General features: G+C 46.7%; 1 protein-coding gene across 7 annotated transcripts in view; it reads right to left on the bottom strand.

Moving 5' to 3' along the window:
• Positions 1-24499, bottom strand: part of UBR4 (ubiquitin protein ligase E3 component n-recognin 4) — a 126419-nt gene that overhangs the window by 5709 nt on the left and 96211 nt on the right. For all 7 annotated transcript variants that reach the window (XM_045548561.1, XM_045548568.1, XM_045548566.1 and 4 more), the window contains 18 exons: positions 23798-23879; positions 23311-23484; positions 20979-21100; positions 19846-20043; positions 19057-19137; positions 16660-16747; positions 15824-15951; positions 14247-14354; positions 13657-13776; positions 12708-12898; positions 12075-12248; positions 11593-11692; positions 8858-9076; positions 7868-7981; positions 7213-7355; positions 6622-6747; positions 5325-5519; positions 2327-2551 (listed from right to left, as the gene is read on the bottom strand). In XM_045548561.1, coding sequence (XP_045404517.1) covers positions 2327-2551; positions 5325-5519; positions 6622-6747; positions 7213-7355; positions 7868-7981; positions 8858-9076; positions 11593-11692; positions 12075-12248; positions 12708-12898; positions 13657-13776; positions 14247-14354; positions 15824-15951; positions 16660-16747; positions 19057-19137; positions 19846-20043; positions 20979-21100; positions 23311-23484; positions 23798-23879 — 2588 coding nt within the window. The remainder of the gene's footprint in view (positions 1-2326; positions 2552-5324; positions 5520-6621; positions 6748-7212; positions 7356-7867; positions 7982-8857; positions 9077-11592; positions 11693-12074; positions 12249-12707; positions 12899-13656; positions 13777-14246; positions 14355-15823; positions 15952-16659; positions 16748-19056; positions 19138-19845; positions 20044-20978; positions 21101-23310; positions 23485-23797; positions 23880-24499) is intronic.

Here is a 24499-nt window from a genome sequence, read left to right as displayed (position 1 = left end):
CCATCACATCTGTAACAACCGAGTAAAGGCGAGATGAACCCTTGTCATGGAGTATTCTACACCTTGGAGCACACTGGAACAAACACCATGACTAAAGGGACAGGTACTAGACATTTAGTTTAGTATTAAAATGCAAGGGTATATGTAAGACTCACAAAAATAAGAGAAGACAAGCACAGATGTTATTTACTACAGAAGCTAAAACTATATTTATGGGCCTCAAGTGAAGGGACTGCCAACCGTGAGACAGACCATCCACACCTACATTCAGTAAATGCTTAACTAACTCACAAAAAGCAAAGCAAAATAATAATAAAATGAGACAATACCCTGTTTGCTAAAACATGCTTCCTATAGCCTCCTTCCACCCCAATATCTTCCCCAACCCCCACTTTCTCTCCTGCACACCACGCATGGGGAGGCTGCAGCCTAGAACACTGTGAGGTGGGCCCATGGACGAGAACAACATCCAATCCTCCGCAACTCTGCATCCTGGCAGATAACAGAGAAAGTTCTGATGGATGCCCGAGAACGTCGCAGGCTTCCATACTTGCAAGTTCCTGGCAGAGAAACCTCTTCTTAAATGTAAACCGCGCAGAAGCAGCCAGCTTCTCTTGAGCTACATTTCTGTGTATCTGCTACTGCCCTCATCCCATGATGTACAAGACTTAGGACAAAGGCTGCTACCAGTGACACTGTTCCCAACACCAAGACGACAACTCTGAATGCCCTCCCAGCCATGAGCTCTCCTCCACAGGGCCTGACACCCAGCAAACCCTCAGCACTTCTAGTCTGTTTTGTGAGCACCAGGCTCACAGCCCCAGACCATGGCCAGGTTTGGTTCTTCTCTGTGGCTGTTCTGCTTTGCTAAGCAGAAATCTTGAGTGACCCTGCCCAAGTTAATTATTTAAGGTCAATTAGTAAAGGTGACTAAATTGCTACAGAGAAAATGGCAACTCATGAATGTAGCTCACACTGGATTTCCTAATTAAGCTATGGCCAAATCAGCTTTTCCTTAACTGCCCAGGACAGTAATGAATTCTAGTCTCCTAATTGAAAGCAAAACAGCTCCTGTGAGCTCAGATTTCACACCTGCCATGGAGAGCCTTGTACCCAATAAATGGTCACTCTATTTGTTATGGACATGGGCTAAGCTTGATTTAGCAACAGCTTAAGCAGCCTCAAGGAATCTAACTTTTGATTTCTAGCACTTAGTTAGCTGTAGGCTCTTGGGAAACACTGGGAAGTGATATGTTTGGGATGGGGCAGGGGTTACATAGCAATCCAACAAGACTCACCCCCTCCCACTCCACACAAACAAGCTGGTACAGCCTGATCAACATTATAGCTCCAACCTGGTCTCTCTGGGGGTATGAGGTGCCTACAGACCAGCCACTGGATAAATCAGAGCTGATGGAGGTAAAGACACCAGGAGTGCCAATTCAGGCACATGTGGTTTCCCTTGGCTTGTCATTACCATGGCCCTGAAAGTTTCCCCTCTGCTCCTGTGCTGGCCCACAGATGTGGAAGTGATCCCTTGGATCCTGGGCTAAAGTGGAATCACAGGGACAGATCTTCTAGAAATGAAGCAGGGGCGCATTCACTCAGGGGGCAGAATCAAGCTGCTAAACCCAGAGCCTACTGTGCAGCTCCCAGGACAGGCAGACTGTTCGGGGCCACTGTCAGCCTGAGTGGTGCCCATGGAGTCCCCTCTGTGCACAGCAATTGATGTGGGCATCCCGGAGATCTGGGGTGGTGGTTTGCAGTTGTTTCTCTCACAATACCTCCCATCTCACCCACACTGCAGCATGAGGTCAGAAAACAAAGACCACTCCTTCCTGACATGCTGCTCAGAGGTGTCCACATGAACAGAGGAGTCTAGGAGGAGAGAGGCTCATGGAACATGGGGCAGACCGGATAGGAATATAACCAAAAAGCAAGAATGACGAGCTTTTAATTATTAGAAAATACCCAGTGACAGCCATGCCGAAACTTTCCCAGTTTATGCCCAAACCAGTAAGATTTGGAAAAGCTGGTTATGGGTCTCACCCCCGCTGGCCCTCATCTTCTCACTGGTTGTGCCACCCTGTGCCTGGCTGCCTTCCTCTCTGAATTTTCTATAGCAGGTAAGCCTGGCTCCACCCTTCTAATGGCTGAACACAAGACCCAGAGGTGATCGGGCAAGTGCCAGCCTTCGGCCTAGACTTTTGGTCTGACACACTGAGAAGGGCTGGTGTCCACTGCAGAGTCCACCGAGCACACTGGGAATACATAACACAATGGGAATACACAAACCGGGCCACAGCTTCCTGAAGCAGGTACTGACCTGGTGGCTCCCCCTGGAGCCACTGCCCGGGCCTGCGAGGTCACCAGCAGCCTGCGCAAGATTTCCACACGTGTGGCTCTCCACTGCTCAGGGGGCAGGATGTGGAGGGCCAGGACTGTGAAATAGTGGGGCCCGTCCACTTCAAAGGCACTCTCCACCCACTTCTCCTTGGGCTGCTCCAGAAAGCCTTGGAGGTTCTTCTCTTCTCGGGAAGTTGCTCGGGTTCTGGAAGGAAGGGGCACGATGAGAGCAGGCAAAAGCAGGGCACAGCAGCTGGGGGAGAGGGTTTGCTCAACCTGCCATCCTCTACTGCGCTTGTTGAACCCCTGGATTACTAACACTCCCCCACCTCATCCTTGACTGCTCCTCTCACCCCCTCTTTGGCAGCCCAAGCCTGTCTTCCCCTTCCAGGTCCTTCTTTGTGGCATCTTCCTTGACCCCCTGCCCCCTGCCCTCCGCCCCAGCTCTGACACAATTCCAAACAACTACTGGCCCCTGAGCACCCTGCTGTCAGTGACATTCACAAACATCCCAATATGGAATTGTCCTACAACTCTGGAAGCCCAGAGAAGTGAAGTGACTTGTCCAAAGTCACCAAGCTAGTAAGAGACGGTGTCAAAACATGAATCTAGAGTCCTGACTTGGGTCCATGGCCTGAATTCTCCCTTGCTCTACTAGTCTTATCATATTTAAGTGATTTGCCCTAAATCTGCATCTGGTTCCTTTCCCAGGCTCCCTAGTTTGTTTTCTTATGATCTGTGTCCTCCCTCCTTCATCTGAACACAGGTTCTTCCAGACAAGTGCTTCTTGTTCTCATTCTTGCCTAAGGTGCAACAGTAGTGATGGTCACAGCACATACGAGTGCCAGGCACCATTTTAAGTCCTTTACGTGGATTATCTTAATCCTCATGAGAACTTTACAGGACATAGACTACCTCTATCCCCATTCTATAGAAAAGGAAAACTACGGTACAGAGGAGGTGAGTGTTTTTTGCCCAAAGTCACACAGGGCCAAGAACTGGGCTTCGAGCCCAGGAAGTGTGGTTCCAGAGCCTGTCCATCAACTCCATCCTCCTCGAAGAGATCACTGAAGTAGCACTGAGAAACCACTCAAGTCCTCCCTGACGATACACTTCCGGCTACACACTCTCCTTGTAACCTGGATGGTGCTCTTGTGCCATGAATGCTTGATGCCCTATCCTAATTCTGTTGGGGGACAATGAACACAACACACCACCCGCCACCACTGGAATCCAAGTTACCAGGTCTGTAGGTGGCACCACCATAGACGCTGACTCTGGGAACATAGCAGGGAGTGTGCAAGGATACCCTGCGTCCTTCCACTCCCTGGAAAGTGCGCATGATAAACTGGGTGGAGACACTCGGCTTGATCTTCCAGCCCCCACTCAGGCTCCACTTGGGCTCATGGTGGCCCTAGTGTGACACACTTGCCTTTACACACAAATGTTCCACCAAAGGCACCCAGCCTCCCTGTGACCAAGCTCCCACCAATGTCAAGTGGCCAAGCAGGGAAATAGTCTGCAGCTGAGAAACCAACTCTCCATGGGGCTCTGGGTCAGCCTGGGACTGGCCAAAGAAACCGTGACAAAGCCAACTCCTTCTCCAACTAAGGGGCTTGAGCATGAGTTACAAATATCTGGCATTTGAGAAACATGGGTCACCTAAAGTCACCAGCTCTATTCCAGCTGGGTAAATCATGGAATGTTTTTCCCCCACTGGATCTATTTTCTCCCGGGAGACGGGAGCAGTCCACGCCACCTCACGGCTGCCAAAAGACATGTCTCTGCAAACACCAAGGCTCTGTCAAGGGCCCCAAGAACACTGGAAGTCAGCAGCACGCGGGCCTGAAGCAGAGTGTGGATAGAGGGAAGGTCCGTGCCATCAGTGTGCCAGGCACTGCTTCTGCCCGTCTAAGTGGTTTAGCAGATGATGTAATGCGCTCTGACAGACCTGCCCCTGCATTTTTTAACAATGAAGCCTGTGGCCTCAAGGTCAGCCTTTTATCTCACAAGGAAATGGGAGGGAAGGAAAAAAGAACCTTGCTGAAGAGAGAGGACCAGAGAAGAGAAGAGACAGATTGTCCTGGTGCCTCAACTGCACGCAGCTGCCTCAGGTGAACTATACACAGCCTTTCAACAGGCTGCCGGGTCCTGCCAGCAGCACTGCAAGGCTCGCTGGGAGGTGAGGCCTACGAGAATGAAAACACCGAACTAAACTGAAGAGCAAAGGGAGAGTAAACCTCTTAATTTGCCTTTAAAATCTGGAGTGGAATGAAAAAGGAATATTCTCTACCTCCTCTAAGTGCTTCTTTAAAATTACATTTTTAAGTATCAACCTAACTGTTCCATAATGTGCATATGGATAAAAATACAAACCTCCTTTTTTCCTGGGTGCCTTTTTTCTCAGTTTACTTTGCCAAATAATCCTCAACCCTCCCTCCCTTTCACCTCACAATTGCCAGAAGCATTGTTCACTGGAGAGAAAACAGGGATAACAAGTCCAGTTTTCCATCTATGAAATGGGTCCTCAGCTCTGCTGCATCCCCTTCGTGGGAAGCCTTCTCCCGTACCGACCCGTGTGCCCTTGACTAATGACTGTCGTGCGGCTCTGCCCTATGCCCTCTTCCCCTTAGAGAATAGCCTGCAAGGTAGAAGTAGTGGCTACATCGAAATAGAGGCTTCGATGGCCTGGCTTCTCCCATTTCCTGCTCCCCCACGAGCTGAAAGTCAGTCCCAGGATGCGGCCCTTGGCTACCCATGGCGGGAGATAGGGCAGTTTTGGAAAGGAAGTAACCCTGATAGCTTCATTTTATGTGACACCAAAAAGCCAAAGATGAACATCCCCACCTCAGTAAAAAGGCTGCCTTGGCTCAGATGTTTGCTTTGGAAGTAACCAGGGAGCATATGGAAAAGCTGGGGGATCTTATTGGGCAGAGGGACACAGCGTGGGTCAGCCCAGACGCCGTCCTGATACTGACGTGTTCAGGACGTAAAGCACAGTGTGAATGATGTACGGGATCAGGTGGATGTTGCTCTCCCGGCCGCCCCCGCCGGTGTCCGCGCTGAATGACTGCTCCATGGCGAAGCGCAGGAAGAGCAGCTTGATGTCGTGGATGTTGAGCTGGTACGTGGGCTCCCGCTGGCCCGTGCATTCCTGGAGGTAAGTGTTGTGCCTAGGGGGACGCAGAACAAACACTGAATTAGAAGTGCGTTTCCTACAAAAACGCAGTTTGGAAGAGAGAAGCCCACCCCACCTTTATTCTACGGTGGCTGCAAAGGTTAACAAACGGAGAGAATGAAAGGGAAAAGTGAGGACAAAAGCTGGGGCCAGCAGGAAGATCAGACCATGGGACATTTTCATTTATGCTGTAACAGTGTGACGCTCTCCAAGTTTTGATGAGAACCCACCACTTTTGGGGCCCCATTTCTTGACAGACAAATGTCATAGGACATATCATGGCCACATCTGGAAGCAATTTTATCCATGCTGACTGACAAGGTGATCTAGCCATAATAATGAGCTCTTCAACCTCTAAATAAAAGGTGTTTTTCCTATATCAGTATACATTCCCATCTATCTGGGCTCTGCCTCTTAACTGGGTGACCTTGAGTAAGTTGCTTAACCTCCTGTATCTCAATTTCTTCACCCGTACAATGTGCACAAGACACGGGAAGCACTTCGATATGCTGCCCATTATTGCTGCCAGGTGCCTGTTTTGTGGCAGGTGCCTTTTTATCCCTGAGCTTCAAAGTAGGACTTGGCTGGGGCCCACTCCACAAGGATAAGACACAAGGACCTCAAAGAAGCTTTTGCTATTCTAGTCTGGATTTTTAGGACCGTGGAGGTCTTAAAAGGAGCCTGATATCCCCTCTGCCACTAAGCCACTTTCCTTATTTAAATCTCACAGTGACACACCATAGAAGCGAACTCTGGGAAATTCTGGCCTCAAGGGCCAAGTCAGGGGTCCTGCATCTGTCATAAGATCAACAATGGAAGAAAGGCAGCAAATAATTAGAAATTTTCCAGGGTGCCCCAGAAGCTGAGGGTGTTGGCTTCTCTCACTCTGTGGGTGCACGTGTCAGGCCATCCCTTTGGTAAACCCCCTTCCCCGTACCCCTGTTTGCCTGGACAGCTCCCTAGTCAACAAGCAGAGACATGTGGATTCCCAATGAAGGTGACGGGAAATGGTGTCACCAGGGGCTGGGCTGATAGCTGATCTTCCCTCATCTCCTAGGAATCCCTGTTTTCTACCACGGAAAATGCTCAACACTCACCTGGCCAAGCAAGTGGCAAAAGCTGATTCAGGGACATGCGGCCCCCAGACGGGAAGGAGCCCGTTACACTTGGTGTTGGCATTCTGAAGGGCGGCACTTTCCCACTCTTCCCGGCCTCGAGCCAACCTGGATGGGGAGGACAGCATGGACAAGTGGCTGCTGGAATTAATTTGGCAACCAGGCATCTGGGCAAGTCGGGTAGGGGAGGGTATGCTAACCTGAAGAAATAAGTTAGCCCATGCTCCTGACCCTGTGGAGAGAATTAGCCATGTGTGACCTTGACACACTAAGTGCTAGCTTCACTAATTCAGGTAAGCAAGATTGCTTTCACCAGCCTTGGGCCAAAGCCAAAGCATATTTTCCTAATATGCCAGGAATGGCTGTGAATCTATATGGTTTAAGATATAACACCCTATTCCCCAGAGACTAAGGAGCAAGGCTGGCAGTCCCACCCCCTCCAAGCCCAGAGCCCTGGGGAAGTGGCGCGCTCCCCTGCAGAAACGCAGGCCCAGAGCTGAAGCACACATGGGGAGAGGGAAGGCCCCTGAGCAGACCTCCTGAAGGACCCACTCTGCAAGAGCCAGGGCTCACCTGACAGCAGCCAGGTGGCAGTCGTAGTGCACAATGTTGAAGTGGGACACGGTGCTATAGCCCTGCTGTTTCCGGGGCTTATTCTCCATCTCCTCCAAGGCCACCCTCTTAGTGAACGTATAAATGCCCAGGACCTTCGTGGGCTGCAAAGAAAACAACATAAAAAGGAGAGGTGAGGAGAGATCCCAAGTTAGGCTTTGGAAGGAGGTGAAGCAGAACAGAGGGGAATTGTCTCCCTTCCTGGGCAATGCCTTGAGATTCAGGTGCTCCAACATGCCGAGAAGTATTCTGGAGACAGGGCAATGGTCAGTGCCTTGGTCTACTGGTTAAGCAACTGGCTGGATGCAGCCCTTGTGAAATTATCCAATGTACATAAAGCTCTGAGCATGAGGCCTAACATACAGAGAGAATGCTACCAGTGGTATCTGTTGATGATGATGATGAAGAAGATAACAAAAACTAATGTTCAGATAAGTTTGCCTTCCTGCGTTTAAAGAGCATGGCTGGTCCTTTTGTTAGTTTCCTAAATGCAAGCCTTGACCCCGGCCTACTAGAACAAAATGGACTGCAGGAGAGGGACGCCCCTTAGACCAGTGGCCAGGCTGTGCACAGAAGCCCACACCCTCAGGAGCGACTGCAGGCCCTGCAGCGGTACCTGGAACTTGTACCCCTCCCTGCAGATGCAGCACGTGAGGCCCGGCTCCTCGATCAGCTCTTCCATCTGCTTCAGGAGCGCTGTCTTGGTCACAACCTGGCCCTTTTCGTTTGTCTGTAGGGGAACCCAAGTGGCATGTCAGGGAGGGATTTCCACACCCCCCCCAACCTAATTGGGGATGCTCAGGGACAGGGCTAACCTCCATGTACACTAAAAGGACTGATGCATAGACAGAAAAGCCCTTTAGTTATCTTCTAATGAGGGTAAAGACCAGACTCTTCTGCTATTCTCCTCTTCCTACAGGAACCACTGAGGCAGAGGAAATCACCCAGCTGGAACCCTGGCAAGTTGCCACCTGCCATCAGAAAAGCCCCCTTTCTTTGTGTCAGCAACGCCAAGTCTCAGCTGCCAAGGGCTGTTGCATTATGATTCATTCACTGTTCCCATGTGAGTTTTAAAACTGCTGACACTCAAGTTTGTTGGTTTGGAGAAGGATTGTGTAGAACTACTGCTTCCTCCATGGTGGGACAGCGAAAAGAGCACAGAGCCCCTTGTGTCAAACAGACCTGGGTTCAAAATCCTGTCAAGCACTTATTAGATATGTGCCTTGGCCTATTTACTTTACCTCTCAAGTTTTAGTTACTTCATCTGGAAAATGAGTATAATAATATCAACCCCATAGAGCCACTTGAGGGCTTAAATAAAATCTTGTAAGGTACTTAGTGCCTGGCATACAGTAAATCCTTGATAAACAATAGCTATTATCACCATTTTTACTGTTTTTGTGAACTTGCTACTAAGTCACTTATGCCCAGAGTCTCATCTGTATAGCAGAACAATAACAGTCCCACCTCCCAGGGTGCCCAGCACACCTAATTCCTTCCTCCTCCTCTGCCCAAACTTCACCTTCACAATCTCAACCCCTGGTCTGCCCTGAAGCATAAGGCTGTTCCACGGCCAACTCCTCAACAGTCAGGGCAGTGGCTTTACCGTCATGCCCAGGGTGCCCAGAGCCTTCTGCCTCATGGCCATGGCCATGCGCTTCTTCTCAGCCCGGGTCTCCCTGCGGGCTGCATCAATCTTCTTGTTTACATCCGGGTGCTCCCGCAGTGCCTCCAGCAGGTTCTCTGCCAGGGTCCCAATGCCCTCATCGCTGGACACCTGCTCCAGCTTGTGCAAGTTTGTGATGGAGTCAGTTCCAATCAGAACCTGCCAACAAGAGATGAGAGATGCATGCTTCCAGTTATGTAGACAGGCCTTCTTCTCAGGAGCTTGTTTAGAAAATCAATAAATGTGCACCATCTCACGGCATCTGCTCAGCTGCAATCACATTCTTTGACTCTATACTTTGAGAGAGACACACAAATGGAAGAGGGTTTGGCTTTGCCACTGACCTTTGACCAGTTACTATGCTCTTCAGCTTCAGTATTCCCACCTATAAAATGGGAATAATGCCAGGGCTGCCATGATGATTAAAAACTAGGTAACATGTAAAGCATCCAACACAGTGGAAGTGAAAAGAAGCCAGAAGATTCCCCTATCCTAAGCAGCAGCACCTGACGAGGCCTGAGTGGTAAACTCACCAGCCAGAGCAGGCCCTGCACATATACAAGGGATTGCCCTAAGCTCTCCATCTGGGGCCCTCTGGGACCACCAAACTGGGGAACACAGTTTTCTCAACCTAGGGAACTTAAAGGTGCAACTACTACAAGTGGGTGTGGAGATAAGAAAAACTTTTTAAAAACCAGATATTAGTAAGAAACACCCGTGCTGAAAAAGGTTGGCAGTCCCTGCACATCCCCTGCTATGAACGGGATGGGAGAGCAGCAGAACGCTGAAGGCAGGAGTAGCTGGAGAAGGCGCTCCAGGCGAGCTCACTAAGAAATACCACCGATCACTAAAATCCTCACAAGCGACTTGATGGCAATTACCATGTATTTAATAATAAATTGAAAACAACAAAGCTAACTTGCAAAACGAAAGCTCAGTGTGCAACTTATATCACTCACTAGCTCATAAATCTATTCTCATAGCAAGTACGCTTCCAATTTGTACTTCAGCACAATTACATGTTATCCCACGTCTCATGCTCCTAAATGCTGAGACCAAACTTCCACTCCCACTGAACTTTTCCACAGGTACCCAAACTCAATACTCTAAAACATATGTTTCAGGTGCTGGGGGAACAAAAACTCTTCCCTTATTAAGCTTACATTCTGGTTAGGAGGACCGACCCCATACTCACAGTACAATCTGTTGAACCCTCCTCCACCTAACTCTCTTTTCTCTTTCTTTATTTTTTTTTAAATTTTTTAATTTTTTTATACTTGTCCAGGTAATTTCTTTCTATTTTTTTAGTAGAGACAGGGTCTTGCTCTTGCTCAGGCTGGCCTCAAACTCCTGAGCTCAAACGATCCGCCCGCCTCGGCCTCCCAGACTGCTAGGATTATAGGCGTGAGCCACCACGCCCGGCCCCCACCTAACTCTCAGGCCTCCTCACTCCTCCATCTCCTTCCATGGCCATCTCCTTCCATGGCACAGCCACCCACCTCGTCACTCAACCCAGAAACTGAGCAAAGTTCTTGATCTGTCCACTTTCTTCCCCCCGTCACATGCAGTCAATCTCCAAATCCCATTTAGTCCACCCCCCAGCTCTCTGTTCAATCTCTCCACCAGCTAGTTCAGGCTGCCCCTCCTCTCACCTAGATTATGACAAAAGCCTACAACTGTTCTTCCTATCTCCAATCTCCTCTTTCTCCAGTTAATGCTCTAGAATACTTTAAGCTGTCTTTTGCCTCTGAGCTTCTGCAGGTGCCATGCTCTCTTCTTGAAAGTCCTCTTTCCTTTGACTCCATCCACATTGCACCTATCCCACTGTTATTACTGTGTATTTGGCTTTATCTTCACCAAACAGTAGCTCCCAGCAGGCACAGACTCCCCAGCCTACCACAGGACCAGGTACACAATAGGTGCTCAATAAATGTGTTGACAAAGGAATGGGCAGAAGTGTGGATGCCAAGTAGCTAACTAGATAAAGCCTCATTCTAAAGAAAGTAATTTGATTTAGTAACTAAGAACAAGCCCGGAAATCAGCTGACTTGAGTTCTAAGCTCATCATGTTGCCACTGGCCAAATCACAGTCTGCCCCTTGGTTTATCCATATATAAAATACAGATGTTACAAGAACATGGAAAACAATATATGTGAAGACTCTTGTGTAGAAAGAATTATCAAAAGATACACCAATTATAACTATGCCCCATGAGTTGAACAAAAGTTTAGAACAATAGAGATTTCAGTGACACATACGAAAAAATCTTTACTATAATCAAGTCACCACATTCTTGGAATAAGTCATCAGGACAGATGACCAAATGAGAAGGCAGAACTATAATCAATGTAGAACATTATGAACAGGAAAAAATCCAACCTGAAGATTCTGAAAACTCAACATTAGAAAAGCAAACAATCCAATTAGAAAACGGGCAAAAGACATGAACAGACATTTCACTGAAGATACACAGATGAAGCACGTGAAAAGATGTTCAACACTGCTAACCCTTAGGAAAACACAAATTAAAACCACAATGAGAAATCACTTGAGACAAGTCATGTCTCAAGGTGAAGTAAGGTGGTTACATTCATTCAGCCGGTAGAGTACACGGTTCCCTCCCACTACGTGTCCTGTCTGCAGAATAAGGTCCACATGCACGCTGGCTACCCACCTGGGTGGCAGGGTGCTGCATGGCCAGCCCCCGAAGAAGCCTCAGGATAAATGGCAGGGCTGGGCGAGACAAAAACTTTTTCCAGATGTCGGCATCCAAACTGCAAAGCAAAGGAAGGCTTATTAGCAGGCCAGGGAAGCAAGGGCTGCCTAGAAAACCAGTTGTTGATTCTGTCTTGTTCAAAGTCCCAGCGCTGGTTTAAAGGTGTCCCTGGCAAGAGTGTCATAAAGGATCACAAACTACCACCCAGCTCAGTGAAGACACCAGATAGAAGTGAGTACTCGAAACAGAAACCAAAGAGCTGCCATCCTTTTCCCGTAGCCCCAAAGGACTCTGCGGTGGTTGAGTGGTCAGTGATAGTTTCCAGAAGGGGAGGGAGGCCCTAGGGAGGGCAAAGGGCACACATGAAGCTTTATACCAAGACGATGGAACAGGAACAGGGAAGGGGAAGAGGGCAGTCTCTCTAAAGAGGGGCTCCTTACTTCTTGGCGCTGGGGATGTGCTTCTTCATGTAGTCAAGCGCACTCTGGGTGATCCCCTTCTGGAGAATCAGATCCTTCAACTGATGCCCGTTGCTGTTGTTCTTGATACCGGCTGCTATTTTACAGAAGCAGTCCAGGAAGACTTTATCATCGCCACTGTGATCCTCATCATATCTAGGACAGAGCAAAGAGTCTGAGGGTGTGAAAGGTAGAACAGAAGCCAGTCATGCTATCCTCTTGGTCACCAATCTTTAACAGTCTATGGGACATCAGGTCTAAACTCCCTAAGGTGACAGAAAGACCCTGTCTTGGCTCCTGCCATTCTCCTCTTACCTGCCACGTCCCCAAACTCTCAGCCTTCCCTTGCAGTCTCAAATGTTTGCACACGTGACTCCCTCCATCTCATTACACCCCCAGCCCATCTTGCCAACCACTTGACCTTCTCTGCCTGGCCAACCGCTACTTTAATATATTTGTAATACAATATATTTAAACTGTTGACTCTGGAACTAGACTGAGCACCTTAAAACCCAGACTAGGTAAACAAAAATCTAGTATTAATAGAAATTCAGGTGATTCTTTCTTATCTCACAGTACTAGTTTACTTAGCTATACGAAACACAAGCAACGTACTTGTCAAAGCTGCAGTAGGGTTTGAATCGCTCTACCAAGATCTGCATTTTCTCCACCTCTCCGAAGGAAAGGTAAGGGATGATGCGAAGCAGGCCCTGGAGCACACTAGGGTTGGAGCGAACGAAGGTGCTATTGATCTGGTCCAAAAGCATCACAAGCTGATCCTTGTCACCTGTCAGGAGGAGGTTGCCCTGCACAGAAAAGGGGGTCGAAAGCCGATCAATGCGCTAAGGACTGTGGCTGCAGCCAACATCTGACGCCCAAAGGTCGGCCACTTCCATCAGATCCGTCAGGAGTAGCCCTAGGAGAACGGTCTCAGCACTTCCTGGGAAATAATGAACTGTATGAGTTTCACTTGAGAAATTCATTTCTAAGTTTCTGTGATGGTTCTATTAATAGTCTCAGATGGTCAAAATATACCAAAACAATCTCCCCCTCCCCCAAGAGAATGTAGGCTGTTGGATAGTCATTTGGTCATAGCCCTAGCCAAATCATTAGATTAGCACCAATAAGAATGCAAGTAGTTACAGGTATATTTAGTGAAGGAAAACTGAACTGGGAGCTGGAGGCCTGAGGTCTAGGCCTGATTCTGCTAGTAACCAACCACATAACAATGAACAGCTCGCTTCATTTCTCCAGACTTGGCGTTTTCTCAACTGTGAAATGAAAGGTGGACTAAGGCCCCTGCCTATCAGCTGGGACATGCAAGGATTCCATCAATGAGCAGCTTTTGAATGAAAAGAATATCCTTAGCAGCTTTGCCTCCTCAGGATCTAAAGACTTCAGGTTTCAACACAATGATGTCACTGTTAGCTGAGTCTTGACATTGCAATGACTGGAGCAGGTTCAGCTGCTATCAGATGAGCTCAGCTAGACACAAGCCTGTTGCTGGCAATGAGACAGTGTAAGCTCCCAATGTCTGCAGATGGAGGGGCGGGGCCCCACTCACCTTGTCCTCACTCAGGGGTTCGGCGTTGGACTCATCTAGAATGATCTCCATGATGCTAAGCACCTGCTCAGCCACAGCTGCACCTCCACTGTCCTTGCTTTCTTGCTCAGCTACCAGGGCCTGCAGCACAAGGAGACCCAGTCTCAAAATAAAACCACAGCCACTCACTGCTGATGGCATGCTCATGGCCTTAACTCCCAGAGACTGTGTATGTATGTGCATGTTCTGAGAGGGAGACAAGTGTGTGGACTTTTGAGGATGGTGAAAACATGATGTTCCAGATGTCTTTCTTGGCTACCCCGAGAAGAGGGGCACTATTTCCCCACTGTGTGCAGTCTGGACTATTTAAGGAACTGCCTCCCTCTGTCTCTGATCTGAACTCAGGAAACGAACAAGGATGCTCTTGTGTCCCATGGCAGCAGCACAGTGGGTGAGCCGGCTAAATGACCCAAGCCTCTACCAGTCAGCCGGACTGATGAAGGGCTTGAAGAGGCCATAAGTCCATTTCATCTAAGCCCAGAACTGAGATGTCTTCCCCCCATCCCAGACTTCCCAGGCTCACACTTCATCATTTGCAGACCACACTTTACCAAGTTCAGAGTCCCCAGCATGACGTTCAGAGTGTTCATTTCCAGTTTGACCAGCTGCTGCCGGTTGACTTTCACCTTCACGCAGTAACTGAACAATTTCAGCAGCACCTGACAAAAAAAGCCAGTCAAAAGCCATGAGACCACCTGAGAGTGTAAGATGTGGGGACCAGCAGGATAGAAATGTCTAAGAGGAGGCCAAGTGAGGTGGCTCACGCCTGTAATCCTAGCACTTTGGGAGGCCGAGGCAGGTGGATTGTTTGAGCTCAGGAGTTCGAGACCAGCCTGAGCAAGAGCGAGACCCCGTCTCTACTAAAAATAGAAAGAAATGATCTAGACAACTAAAAATATATATAGAAAAAATTAGCCGGGCATGGTGGCGCATGCCTGTAGTCCCAGCTACTTGGGAGGCTGAGGCAGGAGGATCACTTGAGCCCCGGAGTTTGAGGATGCTGTGAGCTAGGCTGATGCCATGGCACTCACTCTAGCCCGGGCAACAGAGGGAGACTCTGTCTCAAAAAAAAAAAAAAAGAAAGAAAGAAAGAAATGTCTAAGAGCAGTCATGTACAATCAGCAGGTACTCTTCTTGAAATGCAGAGGACAGGAGGGAGAAGTAGATCCTTAAAGGGACATGGTAAGATGGCTGGGCTCTCATATCAGGTTTTGAGACAGGGTCTTGTTCTGTCACCCAGGCTGGAGTTCAGTGGTATGACCATAGCTCACTGCAACCCTGAACTCCTGAGCTCAAGTGACCTTCCTGCCTCAGCCTCCCTGGTAGCTGGGACTGTAGGTATGTACCACCATGCCAGCTAAATTTTTTAATAGAGATGGGTTTCACTATGTTCCCCAGACTGGTCTTGAACTCCTGGCCTAAAGCAATCCTCCCATCTCAGCCATCAAAGTGCTAGGTTGGTATTTTAAATAGCAATGGTCTCCAGAGGAAGCTTCCATGGGCTGGGTATATCTCTACCATCAATTCTGAACAGAACAGGTGATGCTCTGTTGCCTCAGGGCAATCCCAGCACTAACTCAGACTGTGAACTAATAGTAAACAGAATGATCCCAAAGCTCATGGGCCTGTGGAAACAGAGAACCAGGCAGGTCACTGAAAACAAAGACAGTAATATTTGTTCTCATAGACCCTGGAGGTGAAAATAATAGTGTAATATTTGTGATCCCTCTAGAATCCTCTAATCCTTACCAATGAGATTAGTTGGATGAATACCCAAACAAAATCCTATAATAGAGAAATGACTTATAAAATCCATTTAAAAAGCAATAATGAAATAATAATGATGAACACAAGTACAGTTATTTGGGGAAAGACAGGCATTGACTCCACAGATGACTAAAGAGTTAACAGAAAAGGCTGCCCCCACCTTGGGTTTTTGGGGGGGAGTAGGGCTACCTAAGATGCAGAGGGCTTAGGGAAGCTGCCAGGTCCTTCATTGGCTTACACTGGTCCATGGCACCATGCTGCCCTCTAGGGTTAAATGGCACAATAGCTATAGCCCTCTTTCCATAGGGGCCTCTCCCAATGCAAAAAAGCTAATCTCCACTTCTTGCTGCCCCCAACTCACAGTTAGAAGGTGGCGTCCCTGCTTGAAATCTTTGATTCCTGCCAGTCTATTCAGCATGCATTCCAGACCCCCACACTGGGCCATCACACCAGCCATCTTATACACTTCTTCTTCATCCTCTTCTTCATCTAGGAGAGAGGGGAAGCCAAGCAGAAACACAGGGGAAGGTGAAAATGGGAATAAAACAGGCCCCTTCCAGGCTGATAGCCCTTTTCCATACCTCCAATAAATAAAGACACAGCCAAGAAAAGGGGTGAACACTGGACACCAAACTGTACCATCTCACCCCTAGTAGGAGCTTTTTTTTAAAGACTCAAGTCAATTAGAATTATTTACACAAATGTGAAAATACAAGCACCATTACTATCAATGTGGGCGGGAGGGGGGTTAAGTTAAAACTGAATCTGAACTCAAGTTTGTTGTTTTTGTTTGCTTTTTACTTTTTTCTTTTTTTTATTTCGGAATATTATGGCATTATACATGTTTTGGTTACACAATTTGCTTTTGTACAGTTTGACGTAAAGTTATAAGTGTGCCCTTCACCCAGTTAGTGTGCACTGCGGCCATTAGGTGTGACTTTACCCATCCCCTCCTCCTCACTCCCAAATTTATTAATTATACTTTTTCCCTAATAGTCTGATTTTTTCCTGACCACCAGAAGTGTCTGAATCAGGCCACAGATGCCTATTTTTTCTCAGTTGGAGAAGTCCTCTCTCCACAATTCTGAGGCAGAAGTACAAGAGAGTATTTGCTGAGAATACCGCTAAGTCCTGGGACATGACCTGCCCATGAGTCCCCAACCTCAAACCTAACGTGCAGTACTATCTGTGATCTACCTGTGGTGGAGTCCAGGGACTCGATGAACTCCTCAGTGGCATCACCCAGCAGCCCCCGCATACGATAAACAATCCTCATGGGCTCTCCCTGAAGCAGATAAAGTTGAGAAAGGTACTTATAAATAGGACTAAGAAAAAAATGCAAAGAACCTGACACTTGGTCTTGCTCGATGCCTCAGCAAAGTGGACAATCTCTATTTTTCTACAAGGTCTTAACCACACACAACATCTCCTAGAATCCAGGTGCATGGCAATTCACTTAGGGGAAAGGAAGCTAATCTCATTTAGTGTCTACTACAGGCTAGGCATTGTGTCAAGCATTTTACAGACAGTATCTCATTTAATTTCATTAAAATACTACGTAATAACATAACAACTCTTTATTGAGTGTTTTATTCTGTGCTAGGTACTATGCTAATTAAGCACTTTATATTATCTTTTTATACAAGATTAAAAAGCTTGTTCAGCTGCCCAGGTCTAATTCCAAGCCTGTCCTTCCTCAAGAGTAGAAACTCTCTAACCAATAGGGACTACTCCCCAGGACAAACAAGGTTGTTCAGATCAAAGAGCTTTGACTCAAATCTCAGGAATCAAAAGCAAGAGAGAGTGCATCAATCTTTGCCTATAGAGATTCTGAGGTCTTTATATAACCATATATGGAGAGGGTTCATCCAGATTTCGTCAAGCTAAAACCCACAACCTGATTGGAATGATAAAAAACAAGTCTTTTGTAAATTAGAAAATTATAGCAACTTTACTAAATTGGAGGAGCAAGAGAGTTCACTATATGCCAGCTACTAAGCTAGGCACTCTAGCATATATATTATTACTCTCATTTTGCAGATGAGAAACAGGAGCTCAAAGTCACACTGTATGAAATTCGGGGGGAGGGGGTGTAGCTCACTAATTCAAGCCATCTGCCTCCAAGTCCACGATCACCTTTAGGAGAGGAAACCCTAGGGGGAGAGAACCTGCCAGACGGGCCAGTTCCAAAAGTGCTTCCAGCTATGGAAGCCCAATGAGAACTCCCCAGAGAGAGAATAACCCCAGTCAATGCATAGATTCTGTCTCTACAACAGAACAGGTTCCAGTCAGTGGCTAAAGAGATAGGCTGTTTATTAGGGAAATGGAGGACAAAGGAGAGAAAGGAAGTTGAAGGTGCAGACGAATAGCTGCCACAAACTCTAGACTTTGCCAGAACTCCTCACTGGATTAAGCACACCAATGTGAGGGGCTGATGACTCTCAACTTCTACCTTGCCTCATGGTCCAAGGGAGATGCCCTTATGTGTTCTCTGGGTTCACTACCACCATTTATAAGAGTGCCCACAGAGCTTGGCCTTTGTTTTTTATGTGCATCAGGGATTAAATCTATATAGTCTGTTTAGATGCTAAAATGTCAGTGACGAGATATATTGGCTGGGACAGTCTTCTGTCTGTCCGTCTGCCAACAGTGCTACATCTACCCAACTGGCAGTAGACCAAACGTAAACAGTGACCAGGATTCTCAGCCCAGTGGGACAACAGAAAGGAGAGAGGCAAAAATGTATAACAAATTAAAGGCCAAAATGTATGATAGTATACTAGCAATTTAGTTCCTTAAACTCTACAGAAATATTTGAATAGGAAAGTTTGCTGTGCTTCACTGGTATGCCAGTTTACTGTAATTAAGTTACTTATTTGATTCATTTACTAAAGGCCCCCCCACTCCCCCCAACAGAGACAAGAGAAGGCAAAGACTTGCAGGGAGAGAGAGAAATGGAGAAGAAAAGGAAACAGGAAGAGAGGAAAGGAAGGAACAGAGACAGACAAAGAAAAGAGAAAGGAAAGGTGAAATGGAGAGTCTAAGACAACCAAAAGTGAACAAATAGTACTGAGGTGGCCAAAAGGACCAGTGCACCTACTTCCTCATTTCCTTTTCCCCTCCTCAAGAACAACTGCCTGCTTGAGTCTCAATTCCCCAACTAGTAAAACACAAACAATGAGCCTTGACACAGCTACTGGGAAATGTTCTGGTAAGTGTGGAGGCCCATAAAAGCCGAGAATTAATCTCCACTGAGAGGTCCCCGTGTAAAAAGAGTACAAGACAGCAAGCATTTCCCACCGCAGTGTGTCCTCTGACACTGCCTGGCCTCGAATCTCTGGGGTCCGAGAACTTGCAGGGCCCAGACTGTGCTGTGTACAGATGGAAAATGCTCAACCTTCATTATTAGTCAGATGCCTCCAGAGGAGGGCAAGATGATTGGTTTTCTCCACACAACCACAAACAGGGGAAGTAAAGCTCCTAAGTGCTCCTACAAGCTGGGTATGTGATGATTAACAATGGCTCCTGCTGGTACAAGTCTGCCTAAGTCAGAAAAGTAAAACCACACCGGTGAGCAAGAAAACAAGCACATACCTCATTCGTGGTACACCAGACCTTCTTGTAAACCTCAGCCACAGGAAGGTCCAAACTAATGATTTTATTGTTCACCAGAAGCTGAACAGAAAGTAGATGAGGCTGTTATTCCAAATAATTATAAGGCAAGTAAATTTCAAGATCAAAGGGCACTTTATGGCAGTGGTTCATAATTCATAATTTTTGCGTGTCATGGACCTATTAACTCTCTCACTCTAAAAAAACACACGTGCACAACACACAGAATGTTGTACACAATTTCAGGGGTTACAAACACCCTTAAGCCAACCATAGATTCCAGCATAGAAACGCCTGTTGAGGACCTTCTGTCCTGAGTCCATTTCAGGTTCAGCACCAGAAAAAGCAGTTTTCTCTATTTCACCCAGCATGCTTTTCACCATATGTGATAACGCCAGACCCTAGAGGTCGTCTGCCATAAGGTATCAGATATGTGGCCATAAACGGCACTGGGGCTACGATGCCAACATTTAGGGAGCTCAATTAACTGGAAATCACTGGGAAGCCTCTGTCAGAAACAATGACAATAAAAACCTCCTACCACTATAACCAATAGCCACTAACCCGGCACTGGGCAGAGCCCTTTACAGGGAATTAACCATAGTACCAGGTAAGAAGGGTAGAAAGGTGGGAATTGCTAACCCCAATTGATAGATGAGGAAGCTGAAGCAAGCTACCTGCCCAAGGTTAATCAGCTACTGAGGGGAAGCACGTGGATCTGCCCTCGGCCCATGCTCCTAATTACAGGTAGCACTGTCCTGTGCGCTTTACCTCCATCCCACTGTCATCCTCCAGGAGAGCCACCAAGTCACAGTCCTGGCAAATCTTGTTCTTTATATCCCTCATAAGTGGCCCGATGCCTGGCTCATTGCTGCTATATGGGTTCCCAGGCATCCTGCCCTGTAAGAAGTCTTCTTGTTGGGGATCCTTCTCCAGGGTCACAAAGAATTCAGTGACTTCATTCTCCTCCTAAGGACAGAGAGGAGGACACATCAGAAAGAATGGCAGAGGCAGAGTTTACATCATACTCCCTTGTTCTATGGACACTCTGAAGGAAACATTCCAAACCATCAAGTTCCTTACATACTTAAAGATATAAAAGATACGAAGCTCAGAGGTAATTAAAAAAAATTCAAATATAACTAAGTATCCTTAAATACCAAGTATCTCCTCTGAAACACAAGGGTGGATTAGGAGGCAGAGCCTAACAAAACAAGCAGGAGAGGAGTGACATATGAAGCTCTATTAATAAAATGGGGAGGGGAGTAGAGAGGGACTTTCCTTCCTCTTCCTGTTAGTCTCATGCGATGCTAACCAATCTGGGGCCAGATGACTTTGTCACTGATGGCCCTGAAGTCAACAAGAGGGCTTCTCTATATAACATTCAGGTATACCCACCCCCCAATGGTCTCTCACTGTTAACTGAAGATACGGGTGTTTTTCATTCTTCCTCAATAGCAGGAAGGGGTCTTTGGATCATACCGCACTTCTGTACGGTTCAGGCTAAGGAAAAAAACACACATGCTGCATGTGTGCAAAAAACAAGGGATGGAAAAAGGAAGAAAATGAAAATATCTTTATATTCTAGCTTCATACTGCTTCTTCCACAATATGTTGGATTGATAAGCAATGGGATTTTGAAAATGAAGGTTTTAAAAAAACCAACTAATCTTGACCTTGAATCTAGGAAATAAGACCAAGGAAAGTCATTAGATTTCCCATCATTAGGAATAGGAAAATTATCAGGCTGCTTCTGTTTTATGTCAGTGGGTCTTCCTGAAGTGTTGACTAAGTGGCCCACAGCTGGTAAGACTCCCCATGACTATAATGAATCGCCAAGCGGTTTCATGGCAAAGTGGCTCATGCTGACACTTGAGAGCCACAGGAAGCGCCACACTGCTTACAGGATAAATGATGCTGCAGAGCCTCTCAAAGATGAAGACAGGAGTCCGGTAGTCATCCAGATTGTAGCGCTTGGCTGTCTCAATGCACACAGCCATAAAGGCCTTGGTTTCTGATTCTGTACCTGCCAGAAATCAAAGTAGCCAAGACAGTTAGGAAGGAGCCTCACCCACAGAAACTAAGATGAGACTTTAAATGAAGTACCATCACTGCCAGATTCTTTCTGTCCGGTAAATGTTTAAATGCCCTACAGGGCAATATCAATAGTTCAACTGGAAATTTGATGCTGACTGATTTTATACTCAGGCCACATTTAAATCAAAACCCTTGACACTCAAATCAACATTTTGCGTCATGGTTAGCTGTGTACAAGGTCTTGTTCTCATTTAGAATATAATCTCCTTAAGGAGCAGGACTGTGCCTTGTTCAACTTTGTATCCCCTTGTCCAAAATAGGCACTCAAAAAATGTGAAATAATCCTAACTGTATTCCATTCAAATCAAAAGGAAGTTATAGATTTAAGCTTCATTCTAAAAGATTAGGTAGATTATCCTCTGTGAGCCAAAAAGACAACTTCAAGTCACACGAAGGGAAGAAAACATGGTCTTTAATAAGGATCCCACTGAAAAGGTCACAAACCAGCTCAGCATGGCATGATGAAAATGGCACCAAAAGGACTTCCATTTTGGGCAATACGTCAAACGAGGTCCCCTGACCTACTCTCTACTTCCCACCACTTAAAAACAATGTAATCATGACCAGCCTGGGCAACATAGCAAGACCTCATCTCTATAAAATATAAAAATATTAGCAAGGTGTGGTGGTGTACACCAATAATCCCACCTACTCAGGAGGCTGAGGCAGGAGGATGGCTTGAGCCCAGGAGTTCAAGGTTGCAGTGAGCTGTGATTATGCCACACTGCACTCCAGCCTGGACAACAGAGCAAGACCCTGTCTCTTAAAAAAAATTTTTTTTTTCATTTCCCTGCCTCTTGTACCAGATTCTGCTTGCCTACAAGAGAAAGATTTGCATTTATTGTAAAATGCTCATGAGGTGCTAGTCTAATCATTTAACTTGCACCACCTCTAATTCTCACCTCAAAAGAGAAAAATATAGCAATTTAAGATATTGAATCAAAATGTATCAGTGAACTGCCACACTAGCAAAGAAGAATCAAAAGCCTAAAAGTTGGTAACCCAATGAGATAAGCAAATCACTGGTCAGTTTCTGCCTTAAGCTTTGGTGTCCATGACCTATCCAGACTTGCAAGCTGGATAAAGCCCTGAATCCACCCAGGTGGAGAGTCTAACAAGAACCATCTCCACCCGCAACACACACAAACCTGGTACCCCAAAAGAGCTATACCCTTGGTATTGGGATAAATAGAAATAACTCTCCCTTTCCCCCAACCAAATAACCAAATCGTTTTTCCTTAAACTTCAGCACTGAGGGGTAAGAGTGGGGGAATCTCCTCTGAGAACTCATAACAAGCTGTCCCCTCATAAGGGTTTGTGGCGCAAACCTCTCACTATGTAGGAGGTCTGAAATCCAGAAGCTCAGAACTGCCCTGAGATGCCTCACAGAAGCAGCTATAAACCTTCTGGAGAAACCCATCTGTGACCCAGTCCTAAAGAATCTCCACAGATAATGCTCAAAAATATGAGGTCACAGTCAAAAAATCACAAAATACAACAAGACTTAAGGCACCATGAGCAAAAGCAAGAATAACAAACAGAAGAATGAGACCCATAAATATTTCAAACTTTTGAATTATCAGACATAAATATGTTTAACATTCTTAAAGATGATAAAAGGGGTGGAAAATGTGAATAAAAAACAAGAGACTATAAAATCTAGAACTATAAGAACTCAATGGGTAAACATTATAAACAGTGAAAAAAATTAATGAATTAAGAAATTATCCAAAATGCAGCATAAATATACAGTGAGATGAACATATGAAAGAGAGATGGAGAGACATGGATGACAGAGTGAGAATGGAGTTTCACAAGGGAAGAAGAGAGAATGGAGCAGAGGCAACTAAAGAGATAATGGCTGAGAATTTTCCAGACTGATCAAAAACACCAGTCTGAGAACATCTGACCTCTTCCTGCTCTATGAGCTCAACATGAAAAGTCCAAATTGACTGAGCCCAGCTCTAGAATTTAAACTCCAAGAGCAACACTAGAGAGATGGGTCTCTCTCCTTGAATGTAGGGAGATGTGTGCCATCCTCCCATGGCTCTGAGGAACTGGGGGAAATCAGACCAACGCGCCTGGCCAGTCCCAGAAGGAACAGGTGAGTGTTGGCTCCAGGCCGCTAGGCAGTGCTACCTGTGGTCATGTCCTCCAGCATCTCCAGCAGCATGTCCTGCGTCTCATCGATCAGCTTGGTCCTCTGCACCACCAGCTTCCGCAAGCACAGATACCCATTCAGCACAGTACCGACCAAGCGACTTTTAAAATGTCTTTTGATGGATTCCACCTCAACAAAGGAGGAGAGAAGGCCTGTGGGGACAGGAAAAGTTGCTGCAAGAGTTCTGCATGAGAATATAAGCAAGGAAGGGCTGTCTGTGCCTTCAAACAATTATGAGCAACTCAAAAAGCAGGGAAAATCTATGTGCAGGGCACAGGGGAGATGCTTAATGAGCTGAACAGTTCAAAACATAAACCCATCAATGAGGAAAAAAATGCAGAGCTTAACTCTGTGCCATGGGCAATGAGAGGGAAGAGAATCAACCACAGCACTCAAGGAACAAAGGGTGAGTCCTTAAAACATACCCAGGATGCCGTAAAGGAAGGGCCAGGTGGCTCTCTCTACCTGTGAGACTTTTAAGGGCGTAGCCCTGCTGCAGATCCGTGCTCAGGGTGGCCTCCTCCAGGGCCAGCAAACGGGCTATTTCCTAAACAGGATGACAAGTAGTCAGTGTGACAGCGTTGCCACTGATACCAGTTACCTCCACCGCTGTCCCAGGAGCTTGCAGCACCAACTAGACATTCATGACTCACATTCTCTTAGTCTAAGCCCTGCAGAACTCCTGTCCAGGAAGCCACGGACAGTTGCAGTGCTGTTTGGGGATTACTTAAAAATTGGAAACAGCCTACATACCCCAAACAGATTGCTATAGCCATATGATAGATACAATAAAGTCACAAGGCTGGGCGTGGTGGCTCACGCCTGTAATCCTAGCACTCTGGAAGGCCGAGGCGGGTGGATCGCTTGAGGTCAGGAGTTCAAGACCAGCCTTTGCAAGAGCGAGACCCCATTTCTGCTAAAAATAGAAAGAAATTATCTGGCCAACTAAAATATATATAGAAAAAATTAGCTGGGCATCGTGGCGCATGCCTGTAGTCCCAGCTACTGGGGAGGCTGAGGCAGTAGGATCGCTTAAGCCCAGGATTTTGAGGTTGCTGTGAGCTAGGCTCACGCTATGGCACTCACTCTAGCCAGGGCAACAAAGTGACACTCTGTCTCAAAAAAATAAATAAATAAAGTCACAAAAATAATGTTTTCAACAAATAT

This window comes from Lemur catta, chromosome 3 (assembly GCF_020740605.2).
Source record: "Lemur catta isolate mLemCat1 chromosome 3, mLemCat1.pri, whole genome shotgun sequence".
Classification (NCBI taxonomy): Eukaryota; Metazoa; Chordata; class Mammalia; order Primates; family Lemuridae; genus Lemur; species Lemur catta.
This window is presented reverse-complemented; position numbering and strand designations above follow the sequence as displayed.